The sequence below is a fragment of the Megascapheus bottae genome, chromosome 7 (assembly GCF_031878675.1).
Source record: "Megascapheus bottae isolate mThoBot1 chromosome 7, mThoBot2.hap1, whole genome shotgun sequence".
Taxonomy (NCBI): Eukaryota; Metazoa; Chordata; class Mammalia; order Rodentia; family Geomyidae; genus Megascapheus; species Megascapheus bottae.
This window is the reverse complement of record NC_143515.1, coordinates 34,077,506-34,091,462: the sequence shown is the minus strand read 5'-3', so window position 1 is coordinate 34,091,462 and position 13,957 is coordinate 34,077,506. Positions and strand designations below refer to the sequence as shown.

General features: G+C 41.4%; 1 protein-coding gene across 1 annotated transcript in view; it reads right to left on the bottom strand.

Moving 5' to 3' along the window:
• Window positions 1-13,328, bottom strand: part of LOC150060593 (uncharacterized) — a 36,002-nt gene extending 22,674 nt beyond the window's left edge. Inside the window, exons 1-2 of the mRNA XM_090337572.1 lie at window positions 13,223-13,328; window positions 10,072-10,155 (exon numbers count right to left, since the gene is read on the bottom strand). Coding sequence (XP_090193698.1) covers window positions 10,072-10,155; window positions 13,223-13,328 — 190 coding nt within the window. The remainder of the gene's footprint in view (window positions 1-10,071; window positions 10,156-13,222) is intronic.
• Window positions 13,329-13,957: the final 629 nt, after the last annotated feature.

The following is a 13,957-nucleotide window of genomic DNA, read 5'->3' as shown; positions in this document are numbered from 1 at the left end:
ATTCCCAAACACCTTCTCCATACAGATGTCTAGCTGGCTTACCACCTCCACCTATTCTCTTCCCATTTCTCCCCAGTGCTTGGCAGTTAAGACTCTGCTTCTCTCACCCCATGAAGACTACAGGCCAAGGTCATCAGGAGATCAAGTCAGGCCTTCTGTATGTGATTTCTTCAGTGTTTCATATTCAGCAACTTTCTCCCAAGGTTCTCTCCTTTCAATTCTCATGTTATCTATTAGATTTCCCCCGTAGACCTCCTTCAGCCTCCCTCCTTCCCAGCCTTCCTAAGTGGTTAGACTTCTGCTGTCTCCTAAGTACCCTTTTTTGTTTTGTTTTTGTTTATAGAAGTGTGTGTGTGTGTGTGTGTGTGTGTGTGTGTGTGTGTGTGTGTGTGTGTGTGTGTGCCAGTCCTGGGGCTTGGGTACTGTTCCTGAGCTTCTTTGCTAAGGATAGGCTAGTGCTCTATCACTTGAGCCACAGCTCCACTTCTGGCTTTTGGGTGGTTAATTGGACTTTTCTGCTGGACTGGCTTGGAACCATGGTCCTCAAATCTCAGGTTCCTGAGTAGCTAAAATTACAGGTGTGGACCAATAATTTTTAAAGAGCGTGTCACCTACTGGCATTCTTTATTTTAGCTCCTCTCACAGGTTCAGTTCCATTGATTAGCTCATAATAGACTTGAGCTTCAGCAAGGACCTTAAGCCCAATAGGTGTGACATCCAACTCAGTATATCCTCCCCACATGCCATTACCCCTGCCCCTCCAAGCAGGCTGCTCATTTTCTGCTAGTGATTCCCCACTCCAATCAGCCCCTGGGCCCAGAAAATGGTGATATTCTGGACCCCTTTCTTTCCTTTACCTCATTCAACCTATCTCCAGTCCTGTAACTGCCTCCTCCTCCGGAGCTTATCAACCCCTCCAGCACCTCCTTAGACACAGCCTTCTCACCTCACCAGGACACTGTATAGTCTTCTACCTGATCACATTGATCTTCACCCTCTCTAAGCACTCCCCCATCTAACCTTACTCCAATTTATCCTCCATACTGGAGTAATTTTCATAAAAAGCAAAACTGATATTATTCCTGCTTTATAAGTATCTCCAGGTGATAGCCTATCACCTTTGTAAAGGCAAGCCCCACCACAGGCCTGGCCCATAGCCCTTACATTCTAGGCTACTCCCTCACAGGGCCTGTCTTACGTCAGGGCTCACCCTTAGCCAATCCATCCAAGTCTGTTTTAACTCTTCAAGCAAGTGATGATACTCCAAGCCTCCAGGTCTTATCCTAGAATGCTACCATGTGTAACTCAGGTTAGTCAAGGACTCTTCAGCCTCTGGGAACATTGAGGACACTCTCTGGATGACAACCTAGATTTCTTTGCTTCATGTCATCCAAGAATTTGGCATCTTACAATCTCTGCTCCCAGGATTTTGAGCAGACCTCAATAGTGTGTCACTTCTGTCCACATACAAGTCCAGTTGCCACCTAGTGGTCTGCTGGGCACTTGGCAAGTGCCCAATGTTGTCTTCCCAGCATCCATTTCTGCCTTGCTTGCTGTATGGCAGCCAAAGTATTGTAGGGTCCTGTCCCTACTTCAACTCTGAGGGAGCATTCTGATTGGCTTAATTCAGGATTTCTCAATCTCAATACTATTGACATTTTGGGCCAGGTGGAGGTGGGGGTAGGACTGCCCTGTACTTTGTTGGATATTTAGCAGCAATAATGTCTCTCATCCTTGTGAGATGCCAGGTACATACACACACATCCCTTATGACACACTATTCCAGACACTGGCAAATGTTTACTGGAGCACGCAATTTCCTCCAGTTAAGTACCAATGGTCTAAGTCATTTCTGTAATAACATTCCCTAGCACTGATCTTAGCTAGTTTGGGACGTGTGCTATTATTTTGTAGTCTCTCTCTTTCTCACCTGCTGAGTGTATCATCCTAGGAACTGGAAGCAGTCATCTTGTAAAGACAAGGGATGCCAGCTATAGGAAGATGCTAATACCATGGGAACAAAATAGAGATTTTTCTAGATCACATTGCCTTAAAACTCACTACACTGCTTTGTTATTTGTAGCCTTGTCACTTTCGGCTAAAGCCAACATGATCTTTCTAGGTGTTGTTTAGCCTCTTTGACATAATGCTAGTTCTGGTGAACACCAGTGTTCTTGAGTAAGTCTTCCAGAAGCAATGGGCCATGATGTGATGCCCAGGAGCCTGTATGTGTGACTTCTCAAGGACATGGTGATGTGATATCTACAGACTTTACAGAGGATTGCTCAAGGCTATGGTGAAAGATGCAGAAGTTCTATGGGGGAGGCCTTTGTCTGATTGCTTAGCCCATCTCTTTATTTGCTTTCACCATCAGTGAGTAGTTTTTCAAAACTATTTATAGGTATCAGCATATTTTCACATTTGTGAATAACAAGTGCCTTAGACTTGATTGACAACTTGACAGAGCAGAAATTTGTTGAGTGATTCTTCTCTGGAAGTTTACCGACAATACCCCACAACTTACTGCAAATGACGGCCACTGGGGATATACCTGAGGCCAGTTGACTCTTTTTACCTGTAGATTTATTTAATACTTTATAAGGATGCTCTTTTGGTTTCCCTTTCTTACTTTGTCTTTCTTATTTCCTTCCTATCTTCTACCCTTTCTCTGTTTATATTTTGGTGCTCAGTGGTAGACTTCAAGAACTCTATCACCGAGTTATACTCTCAACTTAGTTTACTAGCTGGGTTTACTACAAATTATATAGAGATTCAACTTGGAAAGGTGCATTGTGAAGATCATATGAGACAAGCTAATGGAGACATTAAATGAGCTGTTGAATGCACATGCCAGGAGTCCAAAACAAAGGTCTCAGCTGGAAATGTGAATTTGTTAATCCCCAGAACAGAGACAGTCCCTTAAAGCCAAACTATCAGATGACATCACCAGAAGAGAAGGTATGGACAGATGAAAGAAGAAATCAAGGGAACAAGCCCTGGAATCTCTCAATATTGTGCTTGCTATGACTTCCTAAAGAAGTGGAAATAATTCAATCTATGGATTTCCATCTTGAATGACTTATTAAGAAATACATCCCATGCAATGATATATAACTATTCATCTATGGTTCTTTTATGATGCAATTGTTATATTTAATTGTGTTCAGATCTTCATTTCTCAATGCCATTTCCAAATCAAAGGAACCAAAGTTCCTTAGAGCAATGGCAGATTCCAAATCTGGGACAAGGAGAGTACAAAATAAATCTGGATATCTTCTTGTGCCAGAAAACCAAGAAATGATCCAAAAATGACAGGTCAAAAGGGCATAGACCTCATTTAACAAATCTGGGAGAATGTGTGCATTAAAATGAATACAGGGGCCCGGGAGTTTGGCCTAGTGGTAGAGAGCTTGCCTAGCATGCACGAAGACCCGGGTTCGATTCCTTGGTACCACGTACTTAGAAAAAGCCAGAAGTGGTTCTGAGGCTCAAGTGGTAGAGCTCTAGCCTTGAGAAAAAATCTAAGGATAATCCTTAGGCCCTGAGCTTAAGCCCAGGACTGGCAAAAAAAAAAAAAAAAAAAAAAAAAAGAATACAGGACTGAGTGAAAGCCACTGAGTAACATAAGTATTGGTGAGTCCATAGTAACAATGAAAGAATAGAAAGGAGAGAAAGAGCGAAGGAGGGAAAGCTGTGTTTAGTTTAATAAAATGCCAACTAGAAAGCATTGAAGGGATAGTAGAGTTTGAAAACTATCATCCAACACCAATCCTGTTAACAGTTACGATAGGCAACAATAGCAAACAGAATGTAGACACAGCACTCCCCAAAGATTTTGTATTAATTACAAAAGGAAACAGAGCAACTTCACAGCAGAGTAATCCATCAAATACTACTTACAAAGAAACCAGAATTAACCACTCATAATGGAAGGAACCGCTGTATATTCCTCCCAGGCTGATACACCACAAAGGACTATCATGTCCGAGTTCCTGCAGGCATGCACAACCTGGTTCTAATTAAAAGAGACCCCAGACACACACAAACTTCTGGACAGTCTGCAAAATTACTTTTTTCTTAGTTCAATATCACTGATGCAAAAAAGAGAATGCTGAGGAATCATTCTGGATTAAAAGAAATGAAAGGTTTGACAACTACATGCAGGGAATGATCCTAGATTGGATAAGGAAAATGCCTACAAAGGATATTAGAAAAGTTTATACAATTTACATATAGACTAAGCATTATATGATATTATTATGCCAATGTTACAAGTACTTAAATATGCTCACTGTATTGTGGTTACAGAAGATAATGCCCTTGCTCTTTGGAAAATCTCACTGAAGTGTTTGGGAATAAAGAATATATATTCTCTGCAACTTACTCTCAAATGTTACAGAACTCTATATGTATATTGTGTGTAAACATGTATGAGCATATATATACATATATATGTATATATGAGCATTGTGCATTATATACTTGCATGTATGTGTTGGTATGAGAAAGCGCTGTAAAAATATTAATTAGTGAATCTTTGTTGAAGAACTGAGGGGAATCATTTTACTATTCCTGCACTTTCCTATAAATTTGAAGATTTTTAAAGCAAACAGTTAAGATTAAAATTATACATAATTAAAAGCTAAGGTATGAGCCAGATGTGTTAATGCATGCTCTAATGTTAGTATTCAGAGGCCTGAAGCAGAGAGATCACAAGTTCTAGGGCAGCCTAAGATATGGGATAAGATATTATCTAAAAGGAAGTGGGGGGGCGCAGAGGAGAGGAAAGGAGACATCTTAGGAGCATGGCTCAAGTGATAGATCCTCTGCCCAACAAATAGGAAGCCAGGAGTTCCAATTCCAGTAGCACAAAAAAAAAAAAGGAAAAGAAGCTAAGATTCATTTTATGCATCTTTTGAAAAAGGATTTGAACTTCAATCTGGTTTATTGACGAGTTATCTTCCACCGACGTAGACTACCTTATAATCCATAAATTCTCACATATCCTTAGGTCCTTCTTAGTCTTCCTAGACTTTTTCTCTCCCTGCTGAATCTCTTTTCACCTTTGGAGCCTTTTAATATGCTAATTACATGGTAGGCCAAGCCTGTGTTGGTCCTGCTGTTATTCAGTGCTTTCTTCTCCATACATTAGTCTTTCAAGAAACAAAAATTTTGCCAAGATTGTTCGAGTTGCTAACTAGGTTGTGTCAGCTACAGATTAATTGAAACAATTGGAATCTTGAATTACTGGGTGTTGGTTTGTTTGCTTGTTTTCTACTCCTTTTTGGGTTCCTCTATTAAATCTTTCCCTTTCCTTTACATGAATCTTGTATATATCTTGTTAAACTTATACCCATGAGTTTTGTTGCTGGAGCAAATAAATGCAATATATCTTCATGCTATGCCTTCCCATATTCCTCATTACCATGGGAAATATACTGATTGTTATAACTATATGTATCTATAGTTTACAGAACTCATTTGTCAATTACATGACATTTTCAGTTGTTGGGGGTTTTTTTAGGTCAAAATAGAAAACTATATATCTTGAAAACAACAGTGATACTAATTTGTCTTTAGAAATATGTATGGTCCTTATACCCTCATCTTGATTACATAGCTAGAAATTTCAGAAGACCAGTAAGCAATTGTGTACATAGAGATATCCTATCCCGTTCCTGAACTTCACTGGGATGTCACTATTGTTTTCACAGTTAATGCTGATGTTACTTGGGTTGAGAGAGATTGTCTTCGCAATGTTAAAGGAATGTTCTTCAATTCCTTATTTACAAAAGCATTGCCTGGGATGGATGGCAACATCTTAGGATTTTTCTGCAACTCTGCTTTACTAAGCTCTGATTCTGTACCCAGTTCTGTGCCAAGAGTTTTGTCTTCATTATTAAACTGATTTTTCATATGTCCTGGGCTGTTAGATCTCATTTTCCAAATTGTAATAGAGGAAAGCAGATTGCTTGAAAGGTGAAGATAAGATAGGATTTAAACTCAGATTCTCTGATCTCAGAACCTAAGCTCTTGGGAGGTGGAAGAAGGGGACAGAGGTGGCAGTGGGGGGAGCAGTCAGAAGGGTGACAGGGTGGTACAAGAGCTTGAACTCAGGGCCTGGGTACCGTTTCTTAGTGCAAACAGTTCTACTGTTCACTCGGGACTGCCTCTCTACAACTTGAACCACAGTTCAACTTTCAGCTTTTTGCTAGTTAATTGGAGATAAGAGTCTCAGAGACTTTCCTCAGATCCTCGGCCTCCCGAGTAGCTTGGATTACAGCTGTAAACCCAGCACCCAGCTCAGAATCTGAGCTCTTAACTCTCTATGACAGTGATAATGGACCTTTTTACCTTAATTTATTAATCATATCACATAAATGATCTAATATGGAACATCTGCTTTGTTAGCATCAGCCCTGTTCATCCATCGTGCATTGTTTAAAACATATGCCCATGCTCAGTTTTCTAATATTTTGAATCTGTATTTATGAGGATGAGCTACAGTTTCTTCTGCCCATCTGGCTGGTTGGCTTCAGTGTCCAGCAATACTAGCTCAGTAAAATGCCAGGGGCAGCTACCCATCTTGCCTAACACTAACAATATTTCAATAACGTTAAGAGTTTTGAGAGAGAAAAAGAAACTTCTTTCCAAAACAGTCTGGGTTTAATATTTTTTGACATCTTTTTTAGCCTTGTCTGGAACATGTGTACCCACATTTCCTAGCACTTCTTCAAATTTAGTGATTTCTGTTTTCCTAGTAAACTCTCCACTTCACTGAGATTTTAAGTTTATTAGCATAAAGTACTTGTGCAAAGTTTATTAGCATAAAGTACTTACGAAGCCTATTTCATTGTATTTTTCATGTGACTGCTATCATTTCTCATTTCTACATACTCTAGTTTTCTCTTTCTCTTGATTAGGCCTACCAATGCTTTCTGTCATTTCTTGGACTTTTGCAAGCATAATACCCTAGTTTTATTTATCAAATTATGGTTCCCATTTTCTAATCCATTAATTTCTAGGGGGTTTCATGATTAGCTTCTCTTTGTTTCCTTGGGTTGTGCTCATGGTGGTGACTGGCTTTTCTCTTTTTCTGACATCTGGAAATAAGTGTTTGGCTCATTTATTTTTCTGTCTTGTCCTCATTAGCATAATGAGGTTATTGGTGTCCATGAGCCCTCCCTCACTAGACTCAGACGTTACTTAGAGGGAAGATGGTTCCATGCTTTTGTTCTATGCTTACCCTTTGTGTTTCCCTGTGTCCGTTCCCTGAGGTCTGGACAGAGAAGGTGCCTCTAACACTTTTTACATCACACAGGCTATTGAGAACTTGTTGGTGACCTCGTATCATCACAGCTTTTGAAAAATAATCTCAGCAGTCACTGTAAAGAATTCACTTTTGCTGTGTCTAGAGCTCTTGTGGGACCCATGGGCAAGCCAGAAGAGGGACAGAAGACCCTGTGGCCTCGCTAAACCACGGATCAGCCAGGACTGGCCCTGTCAACAACAGAGAGAGAAAAGACAGAATAGGGAACAGGGCTAATGGATAGGCCTCTGTGGACAGCAAAGACACACAGTTTTATGGGAACACTGGCCCATGCCGTCCTGCCCGGTAGTGACAGGATCTGACGGTGGCCAGGCAGCTCTTCATGGCATGTTATAGCAAGCGCTTGGGAGGGTGCAACTTTCCGGAGCATCATCTGAGTGCTTAGTTTCCTGATTTCATGTTTGAATGGATGCTACCATCCTAAACACCTGACCTTGCACAGCCTCCTCCCTCCCTCACCCATGCTGAGGACAGGCCTTCCCCTCACTGAAGTAAGCTTCTTTCTCGGGTTGTTGATGTCAGAATTGAGCTGTGGGGAGGAAGGGATTGAGTCCTGACACTATGTCAGAGATAAAAACAGCCTAACTGCTGTAAGACTCAGCCTAACTGCTGAGTCTCACTTAGAAAAACACAGTACAGGAAATCAAAATGTGCTTTTGTGTGAGTTGGGGTGAGGGAAGGACAAGGCAGGGTGGTCTCTGGTGAAGTCTAAGAGGGAGAATTCCTCTCACATCCTAACCTCTTCTAAACATGGCCATGTACCCCCCACAGAAGCCCCTAGGCCTCTGCTCTCTGGGACTAGGTTTTTGGCCATTGCCCCATTTCTTGTTCCTTCTGTATCTTCCATCTTTGACCCCTTCGGTGACAGAAAGGACTTGATCATGGAAAGGAACTTAGCTCTCTTTTCCAACTCTCCTACCTTGCAGACGAAGCCCTAGGCTTTTTCTGGACAGTCTGATATTGAATAAGGACAGGTAGGGTATCCTTTCCTACTGTCTCAGTCCTCAACTGCTGCTATCAGGAAAATCATTAGACTGGGTAATTTAGAAATAATGCAAATGTATTGCTCATAGCTCAGGAGACTATAAAAGATCAAAATGCCACAAGAATCAGGATTCTGGTAAGGGATCCTCCTTTGCTTCATAGATGGCTCTGGTTGTTCTGTCCGCACATGACAGGACAATAGGGACCACCAGACTCCCTCCAGCCCTTTTACAAGAGCCTGTTCAGGGAGGACTTGGTCCCTACCAAGAAGGTTACTGCACTGGGGATCAGGTTTCAACAAGAGATTTTTGAGGGGCACCAGCACTCAAGTGATAGCACCCACTATCATTCCTTCTTAAAATTTTCTTTCAAGGTACCACTTCCCCTCCCTTGAATGGAAAATAAGAGCGCTGCTTTTGTTTTGTTCACTCATTTTTAGATAATAAAAATTAAAAATATCCTGGCCTACTTGATAAGCAACTTTTCAAACTTGATTTTTGCTTTTCTCACTTAAAGAGGGGTGATGGATTGGGGGCCTTCAGGCAAAGTGACATTGGTGTAAGTCTTTTTCCCTCTTTCCTTGCCTGGCATTTCTCTACCTCCCCCTGCTGGCATCTGACCCCTCCAGGACTAGGGCCTCTGGAGGGAGGAGAGAGTAAAGAGGCAGGTTCTCACCTGGCAGATCATGTCTGACACGGCTTTGCTCTGCCTGCTGAGGACAGATCCACCACCTCTCACGATGCTCATTCACGGAATTTTCAGAGGCCAAACAAGTACAGAGGCTTATCTGTTTCTATACTGACACCAGCTTCCTGAACCCTCTCAGGAGGTGCTCTCGGCAGGATTCTTAGCAGCTCTGGATTCATTGCTGAATTCTCATTCTTCATGGCCTTTTCTGGCCACGTGAAGCAGATATATAGATCCTCAGTTCCATCACTCAGAAGCCAGGCTCCCCCAGCCTGGCACAGCCTCTCCCCAGGTCAGGAGCCCACAGTATCCCTCCCTCTTTCAGGAACTTCCAGGAGACCTCAAGTTAGTAGGAGGCTGGGGATGACTCTCACAGTCCAAGACTCTCCTCAGATTCTCTCTAACATCAACAATCTGGCCAGAGCTTATACCTTCACTGTGGTAGAGAGCCCAAGAGCAAGCAGTCCAGTCTCTTTACCAACTCTGCTGTTACTTCCACAAATAGTGTCAAACCGTGCTTCCCAGTTTCAGTGCATCAAACATAGAAATGTTCCAGTTCTGGACATCACCCTTTGCTACATTGGTCCAAATGCAGCCTGGGCCCTGGAATGTGAGGCCCCACACCAGAGGATTCAGAAGAGCAGCTGAGAATGAGATCTGTGTCCTCAGACTTCACATGTGTTGATGAAGTTCCCATAATGCTATTAAACTCAAGGTTCTTCTTCAATGACCTGCATGGAAAGACTGCCCTTTGTTCCTTTGTACCAGCCACTGGATATCTACATGCCTTGCAAAATTCAGACTTTAAAAAAGGAAAATAGAGGCCAGGAGTTTGGCCTAGTGGTAGAGTGCTTGCCTAGCATGCACGAAGACCTGGGTTCGATTCCTCAGTACCATATACATAGAAAAACTGGGAAGTGGTGCTGAGGCTCAAGTGATAGAAAGCAGAAGAACAGTGCTCAGGCCCTGAGTTCAAGCCCCAGGGCTGGCAAAAAAAATCTAAAAAAAATGGAAAATAGACACAAAGATGCAACACCTATGTGGCCCAGATCATACAAAATAATACTTACGGAAATGGACTGCAGGAAATTGAAGTGAGGTTTCTTTTCTTTGTTGATGTTTTTGTTTTTTCTTTTTTTGTCCTGTTTCTTTGTCTAAAGAAGCCACAGAAATGGAAATACAAAGGGTTAATAAACAAATATAGTGGTATTTGTTGTCACTAGACACTGTTGAAAATGAACTGTACAACTTGTGGGTAGGGACAGAAGAAAAAAATTAAAGAGAACAAGGGAAGGGGTGACACTGTCCAAAAAGAAATGTGTATTCATTACCTGATTTATATAACCATAACTCCTCTCTACACTGCTTTTATAATAGCAATAAAAAAGAAAAGGGAAGGAAGGATAGCCAGGTGACAATGAATTACATCTGTAATCTTAACTACTCAGGAGGCTGAGATCTGAGGACTGTGATCGAAAGCTAGCCCAGGGAAAAATAGTCCACGACTCTTATTTCCAATGAACCATCTAAAAGCAGGGAGAGGAGCTGCAGCTCAAGTGGTAAGCATGCCCGCAAAAAACAGCAAAGACAGCATCTGGAGTTCAAGCCTCATTAATGGCATTCAGTCATTAATTTTTTAGTGATTCGTTTTTAGTTTCTACAAAACTGTGTAGAAAGTACAGAAAGCCCCCATATAGCCCCTGTCTCCATGGTGGATTTGTGATAGCCAATGAATGTACAATGCATGTACATGACCACCCCAAGTCCATAAATTCTGTTTGGGCTCACACTTGGTGTTACACATTACCCTGTGGCTTTCCACCCAGGTGAGGCTGTGATCTCCAGGACGGTAGTGACTGCCCACAATCCCTCTGTGCTTTGCTGGTTGGCCAATCCATTGAACTCCCAGAGTCTGAAAACATTTCTTCTTAAAATTGTATTTTTCACTCGTGACTTCTAAAATCCCAAGAGAAGAACAGGCAAAGTTCCCCCCACCCACCCCCCCTCCCACCGCTGTGAACATTTGGGCCACATAATTCTTTGTTGTGGACTCCTCTGTAAGTTGTAGGGTAATCTGCAGGGTCCCCAGTTTTTGCCCCCTGGATGCCCATAGCAATCTCCTGTAGCAGTGCTTTTATTTTTCTATTTGTGCCCTTACTGGGGCTTGAAGAAAATCTCACATTTTCACTTGGCTTTTTCACTCAAGGCTAGCACTCAGCCACTTGAGCCACAGTTGCACTTCTGACTTTTTGCTGGCTAACGAGAGATAAGTGTCCCTCAGATTTGTCTGCCCAGGCTAGCTTTGAACTATGAGCCTCTAATCTCAGCCTCCTGAGGAGCTAGAATGACGGGCATGAGCCACTGGTACCCTGCTCCTGTAGCAATGTTTGTGACAACCAAAAATGTCTCCAGGCATTGTCAAATACAACCCCCCCAACATCCCTCACCCAGGCATCCTTAAATACACCCACTCCCCCCCACACACACCCCAATTACTGGCATCACCCTCACTGATCTAGAATCACACGAAGAATTTTGGGAAATCTGAAATTGCTCATATTTACTGCTTGTTTATGAGTAACTGTCAAAGCCTTTGGTGTGCTAAGCAGAGTTCCAGCACTGGGGATATAAAGGTGAGCAAGTCAAACATTTGTAGAATAATATAACATCAAGTAGTGATTATTATGTGCAAAAAGTGAAGTAAATCAATAGAATAGTGGTGGCCTGAGTGGGAATGAGCCATCAGGAAAGGTCTCTTTGAGAAGACTCTTGGGCAGGAAGATAAAATGTAGAAAAGTCGGTGACTATGTAGTGAAGCCAGATTACAGGCTAAAGGCACTTATACAAAGGCCCTGTGGTGAAAGTATGCATTAATCTTATAGCAAAATCCTAGGGTAGACTGAGGATGGTAAACAGTTGGTCCCTTCTTCACCAAAGACTGAAGGCTAAGAAGGTGATTCTGCCCAGTACACGTGGGTCTTTGAGGTCTCCACCTCTATTGTTATAGACATGTCAATTTCTCTTAGTAGGCTTCTTTTTTTGTGGTACTTGGTTTGAACTCAGGGCTACAGGCTTGCTTCACAGGTGCTCTATCACTTGAGTCATACCTCCAGCCATGTTGTGGGTTTTTTAAATAGCGCTTTAAGCATTTTACCCAGGCACTGGCCTTGGATCACAGTCCTCATATTTATTCCTCTTGAGTAGCTGACATGGTAGACATATACTGTCATGACTGCCTTGTTTATTGAGACTGGGTCTCAACTTTTTGCCTGGACTGGCCTTGACCCATAATCCTCCAGAACTCTGCCTCCCAGGTAGCTCAGATTTCAGGCATGCATCCCCACCGCTGGTTATTCTTTATAGGGACTTGTGGGAGTTTTGTCAAATTCAAGTATCCATATGTTTAAAGCATTCACTAAAATTATGGATTTGTGGATTTCTTATTTTATTTATAATAGTTTTTTGATATTTTTAAATGAAGTGGTGTTTGGATCACAGAGTTACTGATACATGAATTTTTTGTGGGTTTTCACTTTGATTAATATAATAACACTGTTTTTAGGCTGTGAGTGATGGCTCATGTCTGTAATTCAGGCTTCCAGCTACCTCACAAATGAAGACAGAAAAATCTTTCTTTGCCAGGAGAGGCATAAAGTTAGCAAAGCTATTTAAAAAACATGCTGAATGGCTCAAGTGATAAAGCAATTGCCAAGCAAGTGTGAAAACCTGAACTCAAATCTCTGCACTAAAGGAAAACAATCTCTCATGTATTACTAATACTGCCCATCTGCTTTCCTTTTCTTTCTTCTTTTTTTCTTTCTTTCTTCCTTCCTTGTTTCTTTCTATATGGTACTGGGGTTTAAGCTTCAGGCCTCATACTTGTTAGGTTGATGCTGTCATGCAAAGCCATACCTCCAGTCCTGTTTGTATTTCTCCTTATTTTTAGAGTAGGGTCTCCCTTCCCACCAAAACAATTTTACCTTTTGTTTGTTTGTTCGTTCATTTGTTTAAATCTTGGCCACATCTTAGATATTTGCCAGAATAATTGTATGTTTGGCATTCGCTTTTCTTTTTCAGGTATTATTTTTGATGTTTGCATTGGGTTTCATAACCATGTTCCAAACCATGATTTAGACATTAACCATTCTTTACTGGCTTCATTACTCATGCTCATTTGTTCTCTACCACATCTTCCTTTCTTGGGTTCTTGATTTGACTCACTTGTTGGTTCACTGGTGGATCTTTCAGGGCATTGTTTTTCAAGCAGTTTACGTAAGTCCTTACATGTCTGGGAATGTCTCTCCCTTGACCTACATATGACTGACATCATAACTATGTGCAAAATTCTTTAGAATTTTGGTGACCCTCAAAATTCAGCTGACAGTGTTTCATTGTCTTCTGACATTTGAAGTTGCATAAGTGAGGTCCAAGAGAAGCCACTTTTTTTTTCCTCTGTGGGTAACCTGTTTCTTTCCTGCCGAGATACAAAAAAAATGTTTTGCCTTCATCTAAGTAGTATAAGATTTTATAAAGCTCTGAGATCTGAGCTCTTTTCTACCAATTTTCTCCTCATACTTTTTCATATTTGAGAACTTTTTCTATTATTTCTTTGGTTATAGAAATAGAGTATAATGTACATCTGATCATATAAAATAATATTTATGAAATAACTCCAGGAAATGGATAGAGTTTTTTCTTTGTTGCTGCTTCTGTTTTCTTTTCCCTGTGGTTTATTTGTTTGTTTATCTGTCTTTGGGAGGAAGCAGGGCACAGAAATGGAAGGGCAAAGGGTAAACAAATGTAGCAGTGGTATATACTAGATACTATGCTGAAAGTAAACTATACAACTTGTGGGTGGAGATAGGAAGGTAAAACTTGGAGACAGTGAGGGAAGAGATGACATTGTTCGAAAGAAATGCATACTTTATCTACTTAGGTAACTGTAATCCCTCAGTA